This window comes from Natator depressus, chromosome 1 (genome assembly GCF_965152275.1).
Source record: "Natator depressus isolate rNatDep1 chromosome 1, rNatDep2.hap1, whole genome shotgun sequence".
Taxonomy (NCBI): Eukaryota; Metazoa; Chordata; order Testudines; family Cheloniidae; genus Natator; species Natator depressus.
The window spans coordinates 227,951,723-227,968,638 of NC_134234.1; the positions used below are offsets into that span (position 1 = coordinate 227,951,723).

General features: G+C 40.3%; 1 protein-coding gene across 3 annotated transcripts in view; it reads right to left on the reverse strand.

The window, feature by feature from the left end:
* Positions 1–16,538, reverse strand: part of BMAL2 (basic helix-loop-helix ARNT like 2) — a 58,337-nt gene extending 41,799 nt beyond the window's left edge. For 2 of the 3 annotated variants that reach the window (XM_074937084.1, XM_074937102.1), the window contains exons 1-3: positions 16,377–16,538; positions 7,066–7,213; positions 1,814–1,852 (exon numbers count right to left, since the gene is read on the reverse strand). In XM_074937084.1, coding sequence (XP_074793185.1) covers positions 1,814–1,852; positions 7,066–7,213; positions 16,377–16,440 — 251 coding nt within the window. In that variant the 5' untranslated portion in view covers positions 16,441–16,538. The remainder of the gene's footprint in view (positions 1–1,813; positions 1,853–7,065; positions 7,214–16,376) is intronic. The other variant, XM_074937093.1, reaches the window with a different exon arrangement.
* Between the last annotated feature and the right edge of the window lie 378 nt (positions 16,539–16,916).

Genomic DNA, 16,916 nt, shown 5'->3' on the forward strand with positions numbered 1-16,916 from the left:
TCAACTTTATCAGGGGGACAGATCGTATTGTGAGAAACACCATCATCCCAGAAGAACTTATGTACAATGCACATATTTGACAGCTAATCTGTCACCTGATTCGCCTGAAATATGCAGCAGCTGCTTATGGAAAATGATGTGATGTGAAATTGTGAAAATAAAACAAAAAAAATCAAAGTAGCATAAACTTGCTGAAAAGGGGTTGGAACAAAAGAGAAGTGGAGACTTTATATAGTGTTTTGTCTCTGTTCTTTCCCATGATGCTGAATTTGATTTTACAGAAAACATTCCCCTCTATGCATACAGCTGTGGCTGCACATTACTTTTAGGACCAATTTTAAAGAAAATCTCTGGTTTTACAGAAAAGTTAACTTTGACTTTTCTTCCAAAGCAACCAATTTTTTAAAAATATCTGGATTAGTTATCCCACAATAGCGTTGTTTTTCCTATTTTCCTCTCAAATCTTTGCATTTGCTTCCATCCCATCCATCCCCAGACTAAAACTTTTTTTCTGACACCAGGTAGTCATATACGCTGTTTGCCTTTTCCTCTGTGTCTATACAACGGAAGACAGAGACTTAGCTCTGTAGCCATAACTTTACAGTGGCACAGCTGCACTGCTGAAGCGCTGCGAGCGCAGGTGCTCTAAGCCGATGGGAGAGAGCTCTCCTGTCAACTGAATTACTCCAGCCCCCGAAAGCCTCACTAGCTATGTTAGGGGGAGAAGCTCTCCTGCCGACGTAGCACTGTCCACACCAGCGCTTTTGGTCGGTGTAACTTACATTGCTCAGGGGAGTGGCTTATTCACATCCCTGAGTGACGTAACTTATACTGATGTAAACTGTAGTGTGCACGTAGCCTAACAGACAAACAGTTGGGGGAAGTTCCCAGCTTAGTTGTACAACACCTGGAGAACCCAATGAACAGGTAGTTTATTGCAACTGGGATAGATGGATTCAGTGGAACTGTATCGTGCAGAATGCATTTCGCAGCTGTTAATGAACAAAAGTTTTATGATTTGCAGTCAGGAAAGGAGACTGAGGTCACAAACACGTTGCCCAAGGAAGCTTCTGGAGAACAACAGTGGGGGAATATAGTGTTGAACCAAGCCCTAAAATATTCCTCGTGTGAACTGAATGCATACAGGATTTTATATATATTCACTAATCACTGGGACACCTATTGAGAACTGAATTTTGTGTTTAACAAGTAAACCAAACAGCAAGGATAGTACATCACTAGAGACTTGTTGATTTAGTTTGACAATTACTGTTTAGATTTAAATTATCAGATAATAGTTTTGAGTAAATATAAAAGGATGTTTACTAATTATTGTATAATAATAAAGATTTTGGTAATATGAGATCACATTACAGGACTCTGCTATTAAACCTTTGCTGAGAAGAAAGCAATGACCAGCATTTTTTGTTTGTCAATGCCACAGTTTGCTGATTAGTGGATTAGAAACATTTGACTGTTACATTACAAAGTTCTTCAAGTCACAGAGGAAGATTCTCCAATTTACACCAGCTGTCCCCTAGTTTACACACCCCATGAATATATTACATTAACTAATATATACCTAGTAAAACCACAAAGTAGACATTTTCAAAGCCAATGATGGGATTTAGCTATACAACTTACACTGCAGTAAATGGAAAATTAAACCCCCAATCAACTTTGAAATTTCAACATGAGTTTAGAAAAAAGTTTAAGAAAACTGGAAACATTAGGTATTTGAAAACTTTGAACAAAACTATGAATTATGACTTTAGATTTTGGTAGAAAAATGTACTTTTCCAAATTACTATACCTGAAATATTTAATTTTTACATGTTCTCCATCTTCACTCCTAGAAAAACAGAATAAAGTTTTACATATTTACATAAATTTATATATTAAATTTTTATAAAAAACAGTATATTAATTCAAAAAGATACATGAAATATTGCTTATTAGTGCACAAAGTTCTGTAAGTCTCAATTCTTTAGGAACTGTTCCACAACGCAAGACCAAAACATAATAAACTGCACTGAATTTAACTTTGAATGTTCACACAGTTTAAATATTATAGTCTAAGAATAATGGAACGCATGATTGGTTTAGGCCCCACATTTGGTCTACCATAAAACCTGTTCCACAGATTTTTAACACTAATACTATTGCCAAGAAAAACAAACCAACCACAGTTTAGGATAGACATACAATATTTTGTACTTTGTTCAGTCAGCACATTTTTCTAAACATAGCAGTAACATTAGTGATACCAGTCTATAAAAATATAAATGAAACAAAGCTATATTGTCTTCTGTCGTGAGAAGCGAGGGGAAAATGGTAAACATTTGCTAATTGAATGAAGGTGGTCAGCACACAAACAATTCTGAAAAAAAGTATTTACAAGTGTAAGAATATACTGTAGCTGGTACACTGTCACTGATCTGAATAACCTGCCCCTAACTCCCAGTCCCCTCCCACCCCCAGCCTCATCTTCCCCATCGACCAGGAAATCTTGTCCTAACCCATTCCTTACTCCTTGCAGGTCTGACTCTTACCCCTCTTCCACACTGCCTGGTCCCAAAAGGGAGAGCACAGGAGGACAGGCTCCCTGTCTCGTGCACAGACTCAGCACAGACTGCAGCAACCCAGAGCAGCAATTGCAGGGAAAGTCCTGCTCAGTCATGAGCTGGAGCATGATCAATGCAAATGAAATCTTCACGGAAATTCAGCTCCGTTTCTGAGCACATACTCATAGTCAGTAGAGCTGAAGGGCACCTCAAGAGATCATGATGTCCATCCTACGGTGCTGTGGCAGGACTACATATACCTAAGCCATTCCTGACAGATGTCTGTCTAACCTGTTCTTAGAAGCCTCTCATAGAGGGGATTCCACAACCTCTCATGGAAGCCTATTCCAGTACTTAACTATCCTTTGATAGTTTTTTTCCTGTTATCTAACTGTGACAGACCATACCCTTATGTTCACCGCTTTTACAAAACTATGATGCATTTTGTACAAAGTATGCCTTGTGAGGTATCATTTGAAAATTCATAATCTACCGAACATTATTGTCCTGATAAAAATGTGTGCAGCAACACTGTATGTAAAGTTATAAGATTTTACTGTATGGCATTGTTGAGAGATGCTCAGAGTTTAGAAAAACAATCCAAACCAGTTCCTCAGGGAAAAAAGTTTAGACAACACCTCAGCCAGGTGTCAACATAATCAAATGGACTATTACGCAGTGGAGCATCCATTCTTTGGGAGGAAAAAGAGTATGAGCTAGAAATTTACATTTTGGCAATGGAACAGGAGGCGGTTTCTGTCCAAAACAGATTTGCTGTTGCCTGAACCCCAGCTGGAGAGGATTCTCTCAAAGAAGATAAACGCTTTAAGAAGGGGGAAGAGAGGACACATATCACCTCATCTTTACTCTTGCATCATCAACATTTGAAAGACAAAGGAAGCATCAGTGAACTGCGGGACTGGTCCTTACTGAAGGAATTCAGCCAGTAAAAGCATGAGGTGAGAAAAACCTTTACTTTGAATTCATTTAGCTTGTTAAGTTAGGTATTAATTTGCATTTTACCTTTTATTTCTTTGTATCCGATCCTGACTTTTATGCCTCATTATTTGTAATCACTTAAAATCTTTCTGTAATGAATAAACTTGTTGTTTTATCTAAACCAGAATGTGTTTGGATCCCGGTTCCCCTTTATCTTGGGTGCTGCCCCCGGCAGTACACCCACTCTCTAGGTCTCCCCACCCATGGGAACCCCCAACCCTCCATCCCCACCTCGCCTCAGTCTATGGCTACTGCCAGTCACCACCATCTAGCCCCCGCTCACTGGGGCGGACTTTAGTGTACAAGCCATTCATCACTGGCAAAGTGGGGTTTGGACCTGCTGCCTTTGCCTACTCTGGGCTGCACCTCTGCAACCCCAGTACCCTTCCAGGCCTTTAACAAGGCCTGCAGCCCGGGGGGTTTCCAATCTGGAGCTCCCCAGCTCCTCCAGCCTTCCCCCAGTCCTGCTCCACTCTAGGTACCTTACTCAGCTCCCAAGCAGCCAGGCCCATCTCTCTCCACAGCTAGAGAGAGACTGCCTGAGCTCCTGGCCCATAGCCTTTTATAGGGCCAGTTGTGGCCTGATTGGGGCGTGGCTCCAGCTGAGGCTGCCTTCCCCGTCAGCCTAGCCTTTGGCTCACTGCCACAGCCCTCTCCCAGGGCTGGCTGCAACCCTTTCAGGCCCAGAGCGGGTGACCACCACGCGACAGCATATTATTTCCTATTAATGAAATGATGGGCTTTTTGTGAGCTTGTACTGGACAGAAGGAAAGAACTTGTCAGTACAAAGACGCACACTTCTGGGAACAAGTCTGGGACTGGGAATTTGCTGGTGTCACTCTGCAATATAGTTCAAGAATGGATGGCTAGAAATGCTCATATCATTCAGCTTGGAGTGATTTTGCATGCTAGAAGCTGTGGGTGAACAGGCCAGGAGTGGTTGTTCTTACAGCAAAGCAGTGTGAAATGCACGCCCGGTTGTAGGGTTGAGAGGACACAGCTGTTCAACTGGCCAGATTTGTACCCTGGGGAATGTCACCCTAGCCTAAATCTCCTTTGCAGCAGATCAAATCAATTAGTTCTTGTCTTACATTCAGTAGACATAAAGAACAATCAATGACTGGCCTCTTCATAACAGCACTTAAGATACTTGAAGACGATTATCAGGTCCTCAACACGGTCTCCTCGTCTCACGACTACACCTGCCCAGTTTTTTTTTTTTTAACATTTCATCATAGTTCAGATTTTCTAAACCTTTTATCATTTACGTTGCTCTCCTCTGGAATCTCTCGGATTTGTCCACCTCTATCTTAAAGTACTGGACACAGTATTCCAGCTGAGGCCTTGTGTAGTGTGGGACAACCTCCCGTGTCTTACATACAACACTCCTGTTAATACACCCCAGAATATTAGCCTTTTTCGCAACTGCATCACATCGTTGGCTCATATTCCATTTTGATCTACTATAATCCCCCCCAGGTACTTTTCCGTAGTACGAATGCCCAGCCAGTTATTTCCCATTTTATGGTTCTTCATTTGATTTTTATTCAAGTGTATTACTTTGCACTTGTCTTTACTGAATTTTGTATGGTTGATTCAGGCCAATTCAGGATGCCCCCAGCAACCCTTTTTCGCCCACTCTTCTCCCCAGGGCAATGCATGGGGCAGGAACTTCCCCAACTCTCAGGGAAGCCAAGCGGGCTCTCTCCAACCATCCCTGGGATACAGCAAATGGTACCATGGCCCACCTCCCTGGGATAACAGCCTTCTATTGCTAACTAATATCATCCATTGCTGTAGCTCAAGATGTCTTGCAGTGCTGAAACTTTAGGGTTCAAACCCTGCTGACGATGCATGATCTGGGCAGGCAGGAGAGGGCAGAAAGATGAGAGCAGTTTTAAAACCAAGTTCTCTGGTATACCTTTTTCTTTTTTTAAAAGACATCTTCAAAATTACATACAATAAAAGTAAGTGAACTTTCTACATAAATAAATCACTTGAAACGTCAGACTTATTGTTCACATGCAACCTTAAATCTGCATCAATGTGTTCAGGATAGTATATAATCATGTTATTAAAAACTATTTTTTTTTAATAAGAACCTGCCTCATTAAGTGCAGTCGTCCAATAAATGAGGGGGGAGAATTAAGTTTGCCTGGGCAATCCAATCTGGAATTTCCTGACTTTTGAACACTTGATTTGCCAACTTAAATAAATATTTAATATATTGTTGTACATAACTGACGTTTAATTTCTAAGGCATGATACATTTGAATTATAGTACACTGTACCAGAAATTTGGCTATACAAGCTGTCTAAAACAAATTTTAGTCAATGAGGTCTGGTTGGCTCAGGGAATTGTCAATGACTAGATTCAGAGCACTTCAGAAACTTTAGATTCCTCGTTCAAATTAGTACACACAGTCATTATCTGTACAGGGCTTGAAAAATCTACTTTTCGTTGAGTCTGAAATTTCCCATAGAACATTGGGATCCTATGCCATAAGTTCTGCAGGAGCAAAAGCTGTTAACAATTTTTCAGAAATGGATTTGTTTGGACTACTTATTTAAAAATCTTAAGAGGTGCAGGGAACAACTGAACATATCATGTGACAGTGGAAGTCAAATGTTTACATTCTGGACACATATTGTAGTTTGTTGAGGTTCAGGAAAAGAAAGTGCTTTCACTGGTACAAATGCAGCATGGCGATTTTATTTTCATTTATTAACATGATGATTCTCAAGCTGTAGTCTGTGGACCAAAAGAAGTCTAGAGAGCTTGCTGGTCCAATGTGCTGACTCTCTTCCTTTCTTCCAGCTGCTAAATAACATTCAAAATACACCTTAAGGTACAATACTTTCCTAACAGTGTTTTTCCATGTACGCAATTGCTGTAGCTGCCCCAGGGATGTTACGTGCTCGTGGATGGGAGAGGAGCAGTCCACAAGATAATCTCAGTATTAGACCATGCTCCACACTATGAAAGAGTTTGAGAACTCCAGCATCAAATCTTTCTAGGTTTATCTGTCTAGATGCTTATGTGACTGCCTACCCACTTCATCATTACACCAACACCATATTTTGCAGTTCTAGGTTTAAGAGCTAATTAGCCAATCAACCAGACACTAAGTGATATTCTTGTTTGTATTTGTAATACCCCTATGCTACAAGTTAGCATGCCTTTACTGAAAAAAGGAGGATAGAAAAAAGTTACGGTTTGAAATTCTAGCACCAGAGGTATATAACCAAAGGTCTTGGACCAGAAAATGCCATTATAGAAATCCACCTAAAATCAACTCGAGGAAGTCAGGACTCTGTCTGTCTACAGTTCTTGATCTCCCAGGATTTCCAAAGAATGGATGTGCAATACTGTTTTCCCTTTAAAATAAATGTAATGGGAAACTGAACAAATATATTACGAAGTCAAGCAAGAACAGATGCTTGCCTCCAACTGGTATTGTCTCATCATGATGTAGAGACAGAGTAGAAGCAGACCACTTACTGGTTATCAAAATCACTTCCTTTGCGCTTTTTTGGAAACTCAACGGAAAATGTGTTGAAAGAACAGGCAGTGGCAGGGTTGGTTATTGGATTCATAAGGGTGGAGCCTGCAGAGGCAACACATTGGCTCCCTTCCATCACAAGATTATCTGTAAATGAAAAAAAATTATGACAATAAAGCAGAAGAGTATTATTTGTTCATTTTTATTTTGATCTTAAAAACAACTCTCCACCCAAAAGTACCTCATCCAGAGCTCTGGGTATCTTCGACATACACTTAAATCCACAATACTAGAAGTGTGACAATATAAATTGTCAAATGAAGCAGCACTTCCCCTTTCCCCCAACCATAATAAAACTTCAACTAACCACCAGTCATTAGAACCAATAAAACTTAAAATGCATTCCCCATATCCACGATCCCACCAGCTACAATCCCATCCTATAATATCTCAGACTTCCAAAAAATGCATGCTGATACAGATGAGCTTTTCAGAGTGAGCAGAAGATCAAAATATTGGGGCTTTTTCAAGCCAGGGACCAAGCACAAACAAAACCTTACAAGGATACACATATCGTATATAAAAGACACTCTAAATTACTAACAAATTTCTACAGCTCTATACTTTAAAAAGCAGCTAGGCATGCTAAAAATATTTTGTACAAATGGAATCATAGAAATGTATGACTGGAAGGGATCTTGAGAAGTGATGAAGTCCAGCTCCCTGCACTGAGGTACAACCAAGTAAACCGAGACCATCCCTGACAGATGTTTGTCCAATCTGTTTTTAAAAACCTGCAATGATGGGGATTCCACAACCTCCCTTGGAAGCCCAGTCTAGTTTTTAATTATCCTTATAGCTAGAACACTTTTCTTAACAGCTAATCTAAATCTCCTTTGCTGCAAAATAATCCCATTACTTCTTGTCCTACCTTCAGCGGACATGGAAAACAATTGATCACAGTCCTCTTATAACAGCCCTTAACATATTTGAAGACTTATCAAGTCCTTACTCAGTCTTCTTTTCTCAAGACTAAACATGCCCAGTTCTTTCAACCTTTCCTCATAGGTCAGGTTTTCTAATCTTTCATCATTTTTGTTCTCTCCTCTGGACTCTGCCCAATTTAACCACATCCTTCCTAGAGTCTGGTGCTCAGAATTGTACAAAGTACTCCAGCTAGGGACTCATGAGTGATGAGTACAGGACAATTACCTCCCATGTCTTACATACAACACTCCTGTTAATACACTCCAGAATGCTATTAGCCTTTCTCACAACTGCATCACATTGTTGACTCATGTTCAATTTGTGATCTACTATTCCCGCCCCAGATCCTTTTCAGCAATATTACCAGCTATCCAATTATTCCCCACGTTGTGGTTGTGCGTTGATTTTTCCTTTCTAAGCAAAGTACTTTGCATTTGTCTTTATTGAATTTCATCTTGTTGATTTGAGACCAATTCTCCAATTTATCAAGGACATTTTGAATTCTAATCCTGTCCTTCAAAGTGCTTTCAACCCTTCTCCACTTGGTGTCATCCACAAATTTTATAAGCATTCTTCCCATTCCATTATAGCACTGGACCCTTGTGCGACCCTACTAGAAATGCCCTCCCAGTTTAACAGTTAACCACTAGTATCTATGCTTTGAACACGGCTTTTCAATCAGTTGTGCACCCACCTTATAGTAATTTCATCTAGACTGCATTTCCCTAGCTTGCTTATGAGAATGGTATGTGGGACTGCATCAAAATCCTTACTAAAAATCAAGATACATCATGTCTACTGTTTCCCCTTATCCACCAACCCAGTAACACCATCAGTGAAGGAAATTAGGCTTGTTTGGCATGATTTTTGTTTGAAAAATCCATGCTGGCTATTCTTTATAACTTTATTGTCCTCTAGATGCTTACAAATTCATAGATACTAAGGTCAGAAGGGACCATTATGATCATCTAATCCGACCTCCTGCACAACGCAGGCCACAGAATTTCACCCACCCACTCCTGTGAAAAACCTCTCACCTATGTCTGAGCTATTGAAGTCCTCAAATCATGGTTTAAAGACTTCAAGGAGCAGAGAATCCTCCAGTAAGTGACCCGTGCCCCATGCTACAGAAGAAGGCATCCTCTAGATGCTTACAAATTGATTGTTTAATGATTTGTTCTAGTATCTTTTCAAGTACTGAAGTTAGGCTGACTGGTCTATAATTGTCCAGGTCCTCTGTTCCCCTTTTAAAGATAGGTACTATGTTTTCTCTTCTGCAGTCCTCTGGGTCCTCACCCATCTTCCATGAGTTCATGAAGGTAATTACTAATGGTTCCAAGCTTGCTTCAGCTAGTTCTTTAAGTATCCCAGATGAATTTCATCAGAACCTGCTGACCTGACTACCTCTAACTTCTCTAAATATTCTTTAGCCTGTTCTTTCCCAATTTTGACCTGTGTCCCTTTCCCCCTGTTAATATTGTGTTGAGTATCTGGTTACCATTAACCTTTTTAGTGAAGACTGAAGCAAAATAGGCATTAAACACTTCAGCCTTTCTGATGGGATCAGTTAGTAAGTAATTTACTACCATTTTCAAACCAAGCAAGAAAAGTTACACATGTGTATGTAGGTACCTGGAATTCTTCAAGATGTGTTGGCCAGACATACTCCATTTAAGATGTGTGTGATGGGTTGGATCACAGAGACCCCCTTGGGACTGTCACCTGACGTGCTGAGACTACGTCTGAGCCCATTTTCCCTGCCAGCTTGGGACTTCAGAACCCTGCTTTGTTGAGCCAGACTCACTAGCCTGCTGCAAACGCAGACCCAGGTCTGAACTACGTCCCCAAAGCTGCAGACTTAATTGAAAACAGCTTAAGAAGTGGTCCTGTCTCCAGCACCCAGTTCCCAATGGGATCCAAACCCCAAATAAATCCATTTTACTCTATATAAAGCTTATACAGGGTAAACTCATAAATTGTTGGCCCGCTGTAACACAGACAGAGAGATATGCACAGCTGTTTGCCCCCCCCCCCCGGTATTAATACATACTCTGGGTTAATTAATAAGTAAAAAAAGTGATTTTATTAAATACAAAAAGTAGGATTTAAGTGGTTCCAAGTAATAACAGACAGAACAAAGTAAGTTACCAAGCAAAATAAAACAAAACATGCAAGTCTAAGCCCAATACACCAAGAAATCAATTACAAATAAAATCTCACTCTCAGAGATGTTCCAATAAGCTTCTTTCACAGACTAGACTCCTTCCTAGTCTGGGCCCAATCCTTTCCCCGGTACAGTTCTTGTTAGCTCCAGCGGTAACTAGGGGATTTCTCATGACTGGAACCTCTTTTGCTCTTTTATAGCTTTGGCACAAGGCGGGAATCTTTTCTCTCTCTGGAACCCCACCCCCGCTTCTAAATGGAAAAGCACCAGGTTTAAGATGGATTTCTGTACCAGGTGACATGGTCCCATGTCCTGTGAGGCCCCAAGCCTTCATTCTTCGCGGCCTGATTCACAGGAAGGCTTGCAAGTAAACAGAGCCATCTACAGTCAACTGTCCTAGTTAATGGGAGCTATCAAGATTCCAAACCACCATTAATGGCTCACACTTTGCATAATTACAATAGGACCTCAAAGTTATATTTCATATTTCTAGTTTCAGATACAAGAATGAACACACTCAATAGATTATAAGCTTTGTAATGATACCTTACAAGAGACCTTTTACATGAAGTATATTCCAGTTACATTATATTCACACTTAGCATATTTTCATAAAATCATATGGAGTGCAACATCACAGTATGCATGTGCCCAAGACTGGAGTCTTTTGGCCCGCAGTGTCCACTGTGCCCACAAATGTGCCCTAGAATTCAGTGCCCCATAATGAAGGCGTAAAAGGGCAGAACAGGAGAAATGCCACCATCTCCTCTCCACAGCAAAATCCAGGTGACATGGGACTAAAAGGGATAGAGGATGAGTCATGGAATATGTAATATGGCCAATGCATCTTTAAGAACTCCAGTTACTGCAAAGGCAAGAAACTTCCTTTCTTATTCAAATACTTGTTCTTTGGCTACTTGACTAGTTAAGGTGACTCCCAATGTAATAGAGATTGCAATTCAGATTCTTAGGACAACAGAGATTGTAACATAGCCTTTCCAAACACAGCATCTGGTCTGAAAGCTTCAATGCTAGTGCATTGCTTTGTAAATGTGTGAACAGATTCCCAGCTGTCTGCTTCGCACACGTCCACAAAAGGAAAACAATTTCCAAGATGCTGCAGAGGCTGCCTAACTTCAGGTAAAATGAGCTCTGAGAGACGAAGGAGGACCCACTTTAGCCACTTCATAACAGGATCTCACACAGATCTCCATCCAAGATCATCACTAGATAAGTTGGTTTCCCCTTCATCTTTTCTGCTATTGAAACAAAATCTTGATGTGAAGCTAAAACATGTTGTCCTCTATGAATAAATGCTAATGCACATCTGACAGGAAATGGAGCTTAGCCTCTGTCTTAGAAGCACGTGGTTTAGGGAAAATATAAGCAGATGAATCTGTTGGTTCAAATGGAAGTCTGACAACTTTTGGTAGAAATTAGGCTGACGCCTATCAGACTCTTTGTTCAGAAAGAACATGGTATATTATAGGGCCCCACCCTTCTTGCAGAGATAACTGCAACTAAAACTGCCATTTTCATAGGGAGAGAGATGTAACGATATACACATTGCCATTGGTTCGAAAGGCAGGACCATCGGTGCAGACAGAACTAAAGTTAAGATTTCACACTAAGATTCCCACACTTATGGGTGGAAACGTCTTAGCAAGACCCTTCAAACACTTTACAACAATGTGACCAGCTACTGGAGGGTGATATACGCATTTTCAAACAGCCCTAATTATGATACAGTCCTTAATTACATGAGAACATGTTATTTTGCTACAGGATCCCTGCTAATTTAAAGCACAAGATGGATTACAAGAGGGCAGAAATAAGATTGCAAAGGCAACTGTAAATCTAGCATTTCCTAACATTTGAGTTCTTGACTTTGCAATCTCAAAAATGTATGTTTGACATAGCTGGGTTTTTTTGTTATTTTTTGCATTTGTGTGTATTATTTGTATATGATATAGAGGAAAATTCACTTGACATTTTTTGCTTTCATTTATAGCAGAGAAGGCTATAAGAATTTTTTCTACCTTTTATCCTAATTATTAAAATTTCAGTATTAGTATGTGATGACTTAATATAAAATATTTGGGTGCATTTGCATTTAATCAGTCCCTGAACATTTATTTTTAGCTCTGCCCATTTTGTTAGGTTGTATCAATGTCCAGTCAATACGACTCAAGGAGAACACTTCAGTAATGGGTAGTTACATGGGATACTGTGAGAAACACTTTCCACACTAAAGTGGCTCCTTCTATTGAAAATCCAGAAAAAAAAAAAACCACCATAAAATTCAAATTCTGTTAAGCAACCAAGATTAATTTTTTTTATGGAAAACATGTAAAAAGTAATATATTGAAGAACCTATTTTTGTTTAAGAAACAATTACTCTACATGCTGCATACTGCAAGTAAGAACTGAAGATCTTTATTACAAATAGATTTAAAACATACTGCAGCATCTTAGAATAAATAAAGTTGGATTAGAAACAAAATACTTTTGGTTAATGTCACAAGAAATGAAATTGCCACAGAATGGGCCCATTACCTTACTCTATCCCTACATTTTTTCTGAAAACTTTACCAAGCATAAGATAAAAAGATATCAAAGCTCAAGTTTAAAAGTCATAATTTACTCACAGTGATATATGCAACACGTGAAACAGAAGTAGTTGTAGGTAATTAAGTCTGTGCAAGTTTGAGGTTACATTACATCAACCACTTACGAAGTCACACCAAGTCATACTATTTAAGCCAAAGATCTGTCCAAATGATGCCTTAGACTATGAAGAGAGTATCTTTTCCTTGAGTTTATAACTACAACAACCTGCTGTAGGCTGAAACAAATTACATATCGCAGCCTTGGAAAGTTTAGGACATAAAAAAATCATTATTAAACAAAGGGAACATTTTGGCATCTTCAGATTTGTATTATTCAATTAAAAGATAGACAGCTTAATTTTAAGACTGTAGAGCCAGATTTTCAGAACATGAGGTGCACAAATTAGATGCGTACACAACTGCAGTAAACGCATACACAAATTAAACATATAATTCTGTACCTACTGTCTGAAAAGGGAGCTTTTAATTTTATATACTCAAATGCCCCTTGTTTTTTTTTTTTTTTAAAAAAGACACCATTAATTTAAAAGTCGAAAATTACTTTTATAAACATAAAATACTACTGGATTTTTTTTTAAATTCAACACCACTTGAATTAATTGCGTTGAATGAAGTAGGAATTATGTATTTGTACCAGTGCAGGCCAGTGAACTAGGTTCATCTAGCAATGATAGCAGATCAATCAAGGAAGGTAGGTGAACAAACTGAAATCCACGATTTGTCCTTTCAGAGACTTACTTCTGTAATTGCATATGTTCTAAAATTGCCTTTGTTTAAAAGGAATTTTCTTTCCACTCCTTATGGCTTAAATATTTCCAATCAACCTAAGAAAGTTACTAATCTACCTTACTTTCTTTATGATTCACTGTAACTGATATGCTGTTACACTTCTTCTCTGACGGACTTATAAAAACACTACCTAGCTGGTGCTGGTGAAGATTTCATTACTAAAGGAGCTTTCTTTTGGCAATCTGTAGTTTTAACCTGTCACTACGGGGTTTGACTCAAGATTAAGAAAACGGGGAACTGAGGGACAAGTGGGAGCCGCGATCGGCTGAACCTGCGGACGCGGCAGGTAAACAAACCTGCCCGGCCTGCCTTTGAACAAGCGGCGTCCCAAGTTTGGGAACACTGACCTAGGTAATGGACTCATAACTGTAACAAAGTAGGTACATTTAAATTCTGCCAATAGCATTTTTCATATTCTATAGACAGGGGCACACACTGGAAATCTCTCACCCTGGTGCAATTAGTCCCTCCTTTGCACAACTATGGCTGTTATTAAAGTTGTGTCAGCATTTCATTCTTATAATTTAGGAATGAAAATGCATTTTCATGCTAATCCTCTTTTTGGGGGTAGGAGGTGGGAAGGGAAATTACTCAGAACTCTCATGCTTGTTCTTAGCCCAGAGGTGAATTTTTGTTGGGGTATGCTTGAAGAAAATTCTATCAGCAGTTTGAGTTGTCAGAGCATAAAAATGGTGGTTTTTTCATGCTTTAAGAAAACTATTCAGATACTTTTTATGCTCAAATTAATCCAGAATATTTTAGTAGCTCAGACCTGGCATATTCCAAGATTTCAGCAAAGAAAACAAGCTTTGACAAGTTTGAAAAGGTCTGAGTAAGAAATAAGTTAGAAATGAACGTAATAAGAGACTGGACAGTTCTTTACCAATGAAATGGCCCAATCTTGTAAATCCTTACAAGTCCCATTGACTTCAGGGTTTTCATATTGTGGCCTGGAACATGCACAGAGTGCAGTCACACAGCAACAACTCAGCTAAACACCCACAAACAGAAAATAATCACAATTGGTTTAAATTTTCGAAAACAGCAAATAATCATGGGTGTCCAACTTGAGACTGAATTCAAGGTGCCTAATTGGCCCTTTTAAGGCCACCCAAAACTTAAAGCACTCAAAATCAATAGTTACTTCTGAAGACTTAAGACAACTCTGTTTATCTAAATCATTAGGCACATGCATATAGGATCACAAGTTAGATTATTCAAATGATTGTGCCCCATTTGATAGGTTGTTTAAATTTTGTTTCTTTTTAATAAAAGGATTAGTTTTCTAAAATTACTGTAATGAATCATTACTGCTGAGATACATGCAAGAATGAGGAAATTACATCTGTTCAACATATATAGGCATTATTACTCCACTCAGTGAAACAGAACATTACACACAGTATTGTGCGGGGAGCCAAGTTACAGTTGCTATGACAGCTATCATTTTGAAGCTCCTAAATTGTGTACACCAAAAAATTTCGGCAACAATGTTCCATTAACAAAGGTGTGTGTGCGTGCGCACATTAACTATCCTTTGTTCAGAGTTTTAAAATTTAACATAAAAAGATTTCAGATTATTCACACTGATGTTTAGCATTCAGATCACAGCAAAGAACAAAATTTCAAAGTTCTGTCAGTGTTTTAAAGAGATTCAATAGCAAAAGTAGTAGATGCATACTGACCTAAATTAATTTTTTCACTTTTTGTACTACAACTCACACACGAACAGAAAACCCACCACACATAATGGGGAACAAGAAACCGAGACTTAGTACTGAACACATTACAAGCATGACAGTAAATAGATGATAAACACTTAACGGGTTAAACCAAAATCATCAATAATTACTAGTACAGACAATTTTATGTACTTGATATTTCCTCAACAAAAAATTCATAGAGCTGTCACTGTCTTGAATAAGCAGTCGTCAAAACCCAGTGATTTTATCAAATAAACCAGACACGTTGAACTCTGGGGTACAGATGTGGGGACCTGCATGAAAGACCCCCTAAACTTATTTCTACCAGCTTAGGTTAAAACTTTCCCAAGACACAAAATTCCCTGTATCTGGGATTCAGTATGCTGCCACCACCAAGCGATTTAAAAAAGAATCAGGGAAGAGACCACTTGGAGACGTCTTCCCCCCAAATATCCCCCCCCAAGCCTTAACCTCCTTTCCTGGGGAGGCTCGAGAATAAACAAGATGAGCACAGACCAGCCTTGGGTTTTTAGGACACTAAAACCCCAGTCAGATTCTCAAAAAACAGAACTTTATTAGAAGAACAAAAAAAGATAAAAGAAACACTGTAAGATTAGAATGGAAGATAATCTCACAGGCAGTCAGATTCAAAACATAGAGAATCCCTCTAGGCAAAACCTTAAATTACAAAAAGACACAAAAACAGGGATACACATTCCCTCCAGCACAGCAAATTTCACAAGCCAAAAAAAACCTTGGAGACTAACCCATTTATTTCTAGCATAAGCTTTGGTGAGCTACAGCTCACTTCAGACAGAGAATATGTGTACACTCACACACACCACCCAGGATAACACACAATGGGTGTATGTAGATGTACACACACACACACACACACACACACGGGATACAAAATGCACACTCGAGAATGCACGAGGACGAGGCAGGAGCTCCCTAGCCCCGCACGGGCTACAGGGCAGCCCCCGTCGGTCGGTCGGTCGGTCTGTCTATGGTCAGGCCCAGCCCCCACCCCTGACCTGCCGGCGCCGCTCTCTGCTGCTGCTGCTGCTCCTCCTCCTCCTCGGCCCCCGCCTCGGCCATGGCGAACGCCCCCGGCCCCAGCGGCACGGAGCGGGCGAGGCGAGCCCGCCCGGCGAGCGGTTGGCACAAGCCCCGCCGTGGACCCGTCCGAGCCCCGGCTCTCAGCACCCCCCCTCAGCCGCGCGCCTCTCGCGAGATCTCCGTCAGAGCGGGCGGGGGAAGTTGCCGGTGCCGGCTCCTAGGCCTCGCGGCGGGGCTCGAGATTCCAGGCGGGAGCCCGCAGCGCAGCCCGGCCGCTAGGGAGCCCCCCGCACGTGGCTCAGCCACAGGGCTGCAGATAGCACGTTATCCTCGTGCCCCTTGTGCCTGCAGCCCCTTCCTTGCCCTCTGCCAGCGGCTGGCCGGGGTGGGGGTCGCAGCCTGTTGCTGCATTGAGCATTGAGAAAATTGACACAAATGAGTTGGATGCATCAAGTTTGGGAACTTGAATTTGGCCAGAAAAGACAGATTTCAGAAGCGGCAGAAGCAGAAAATAT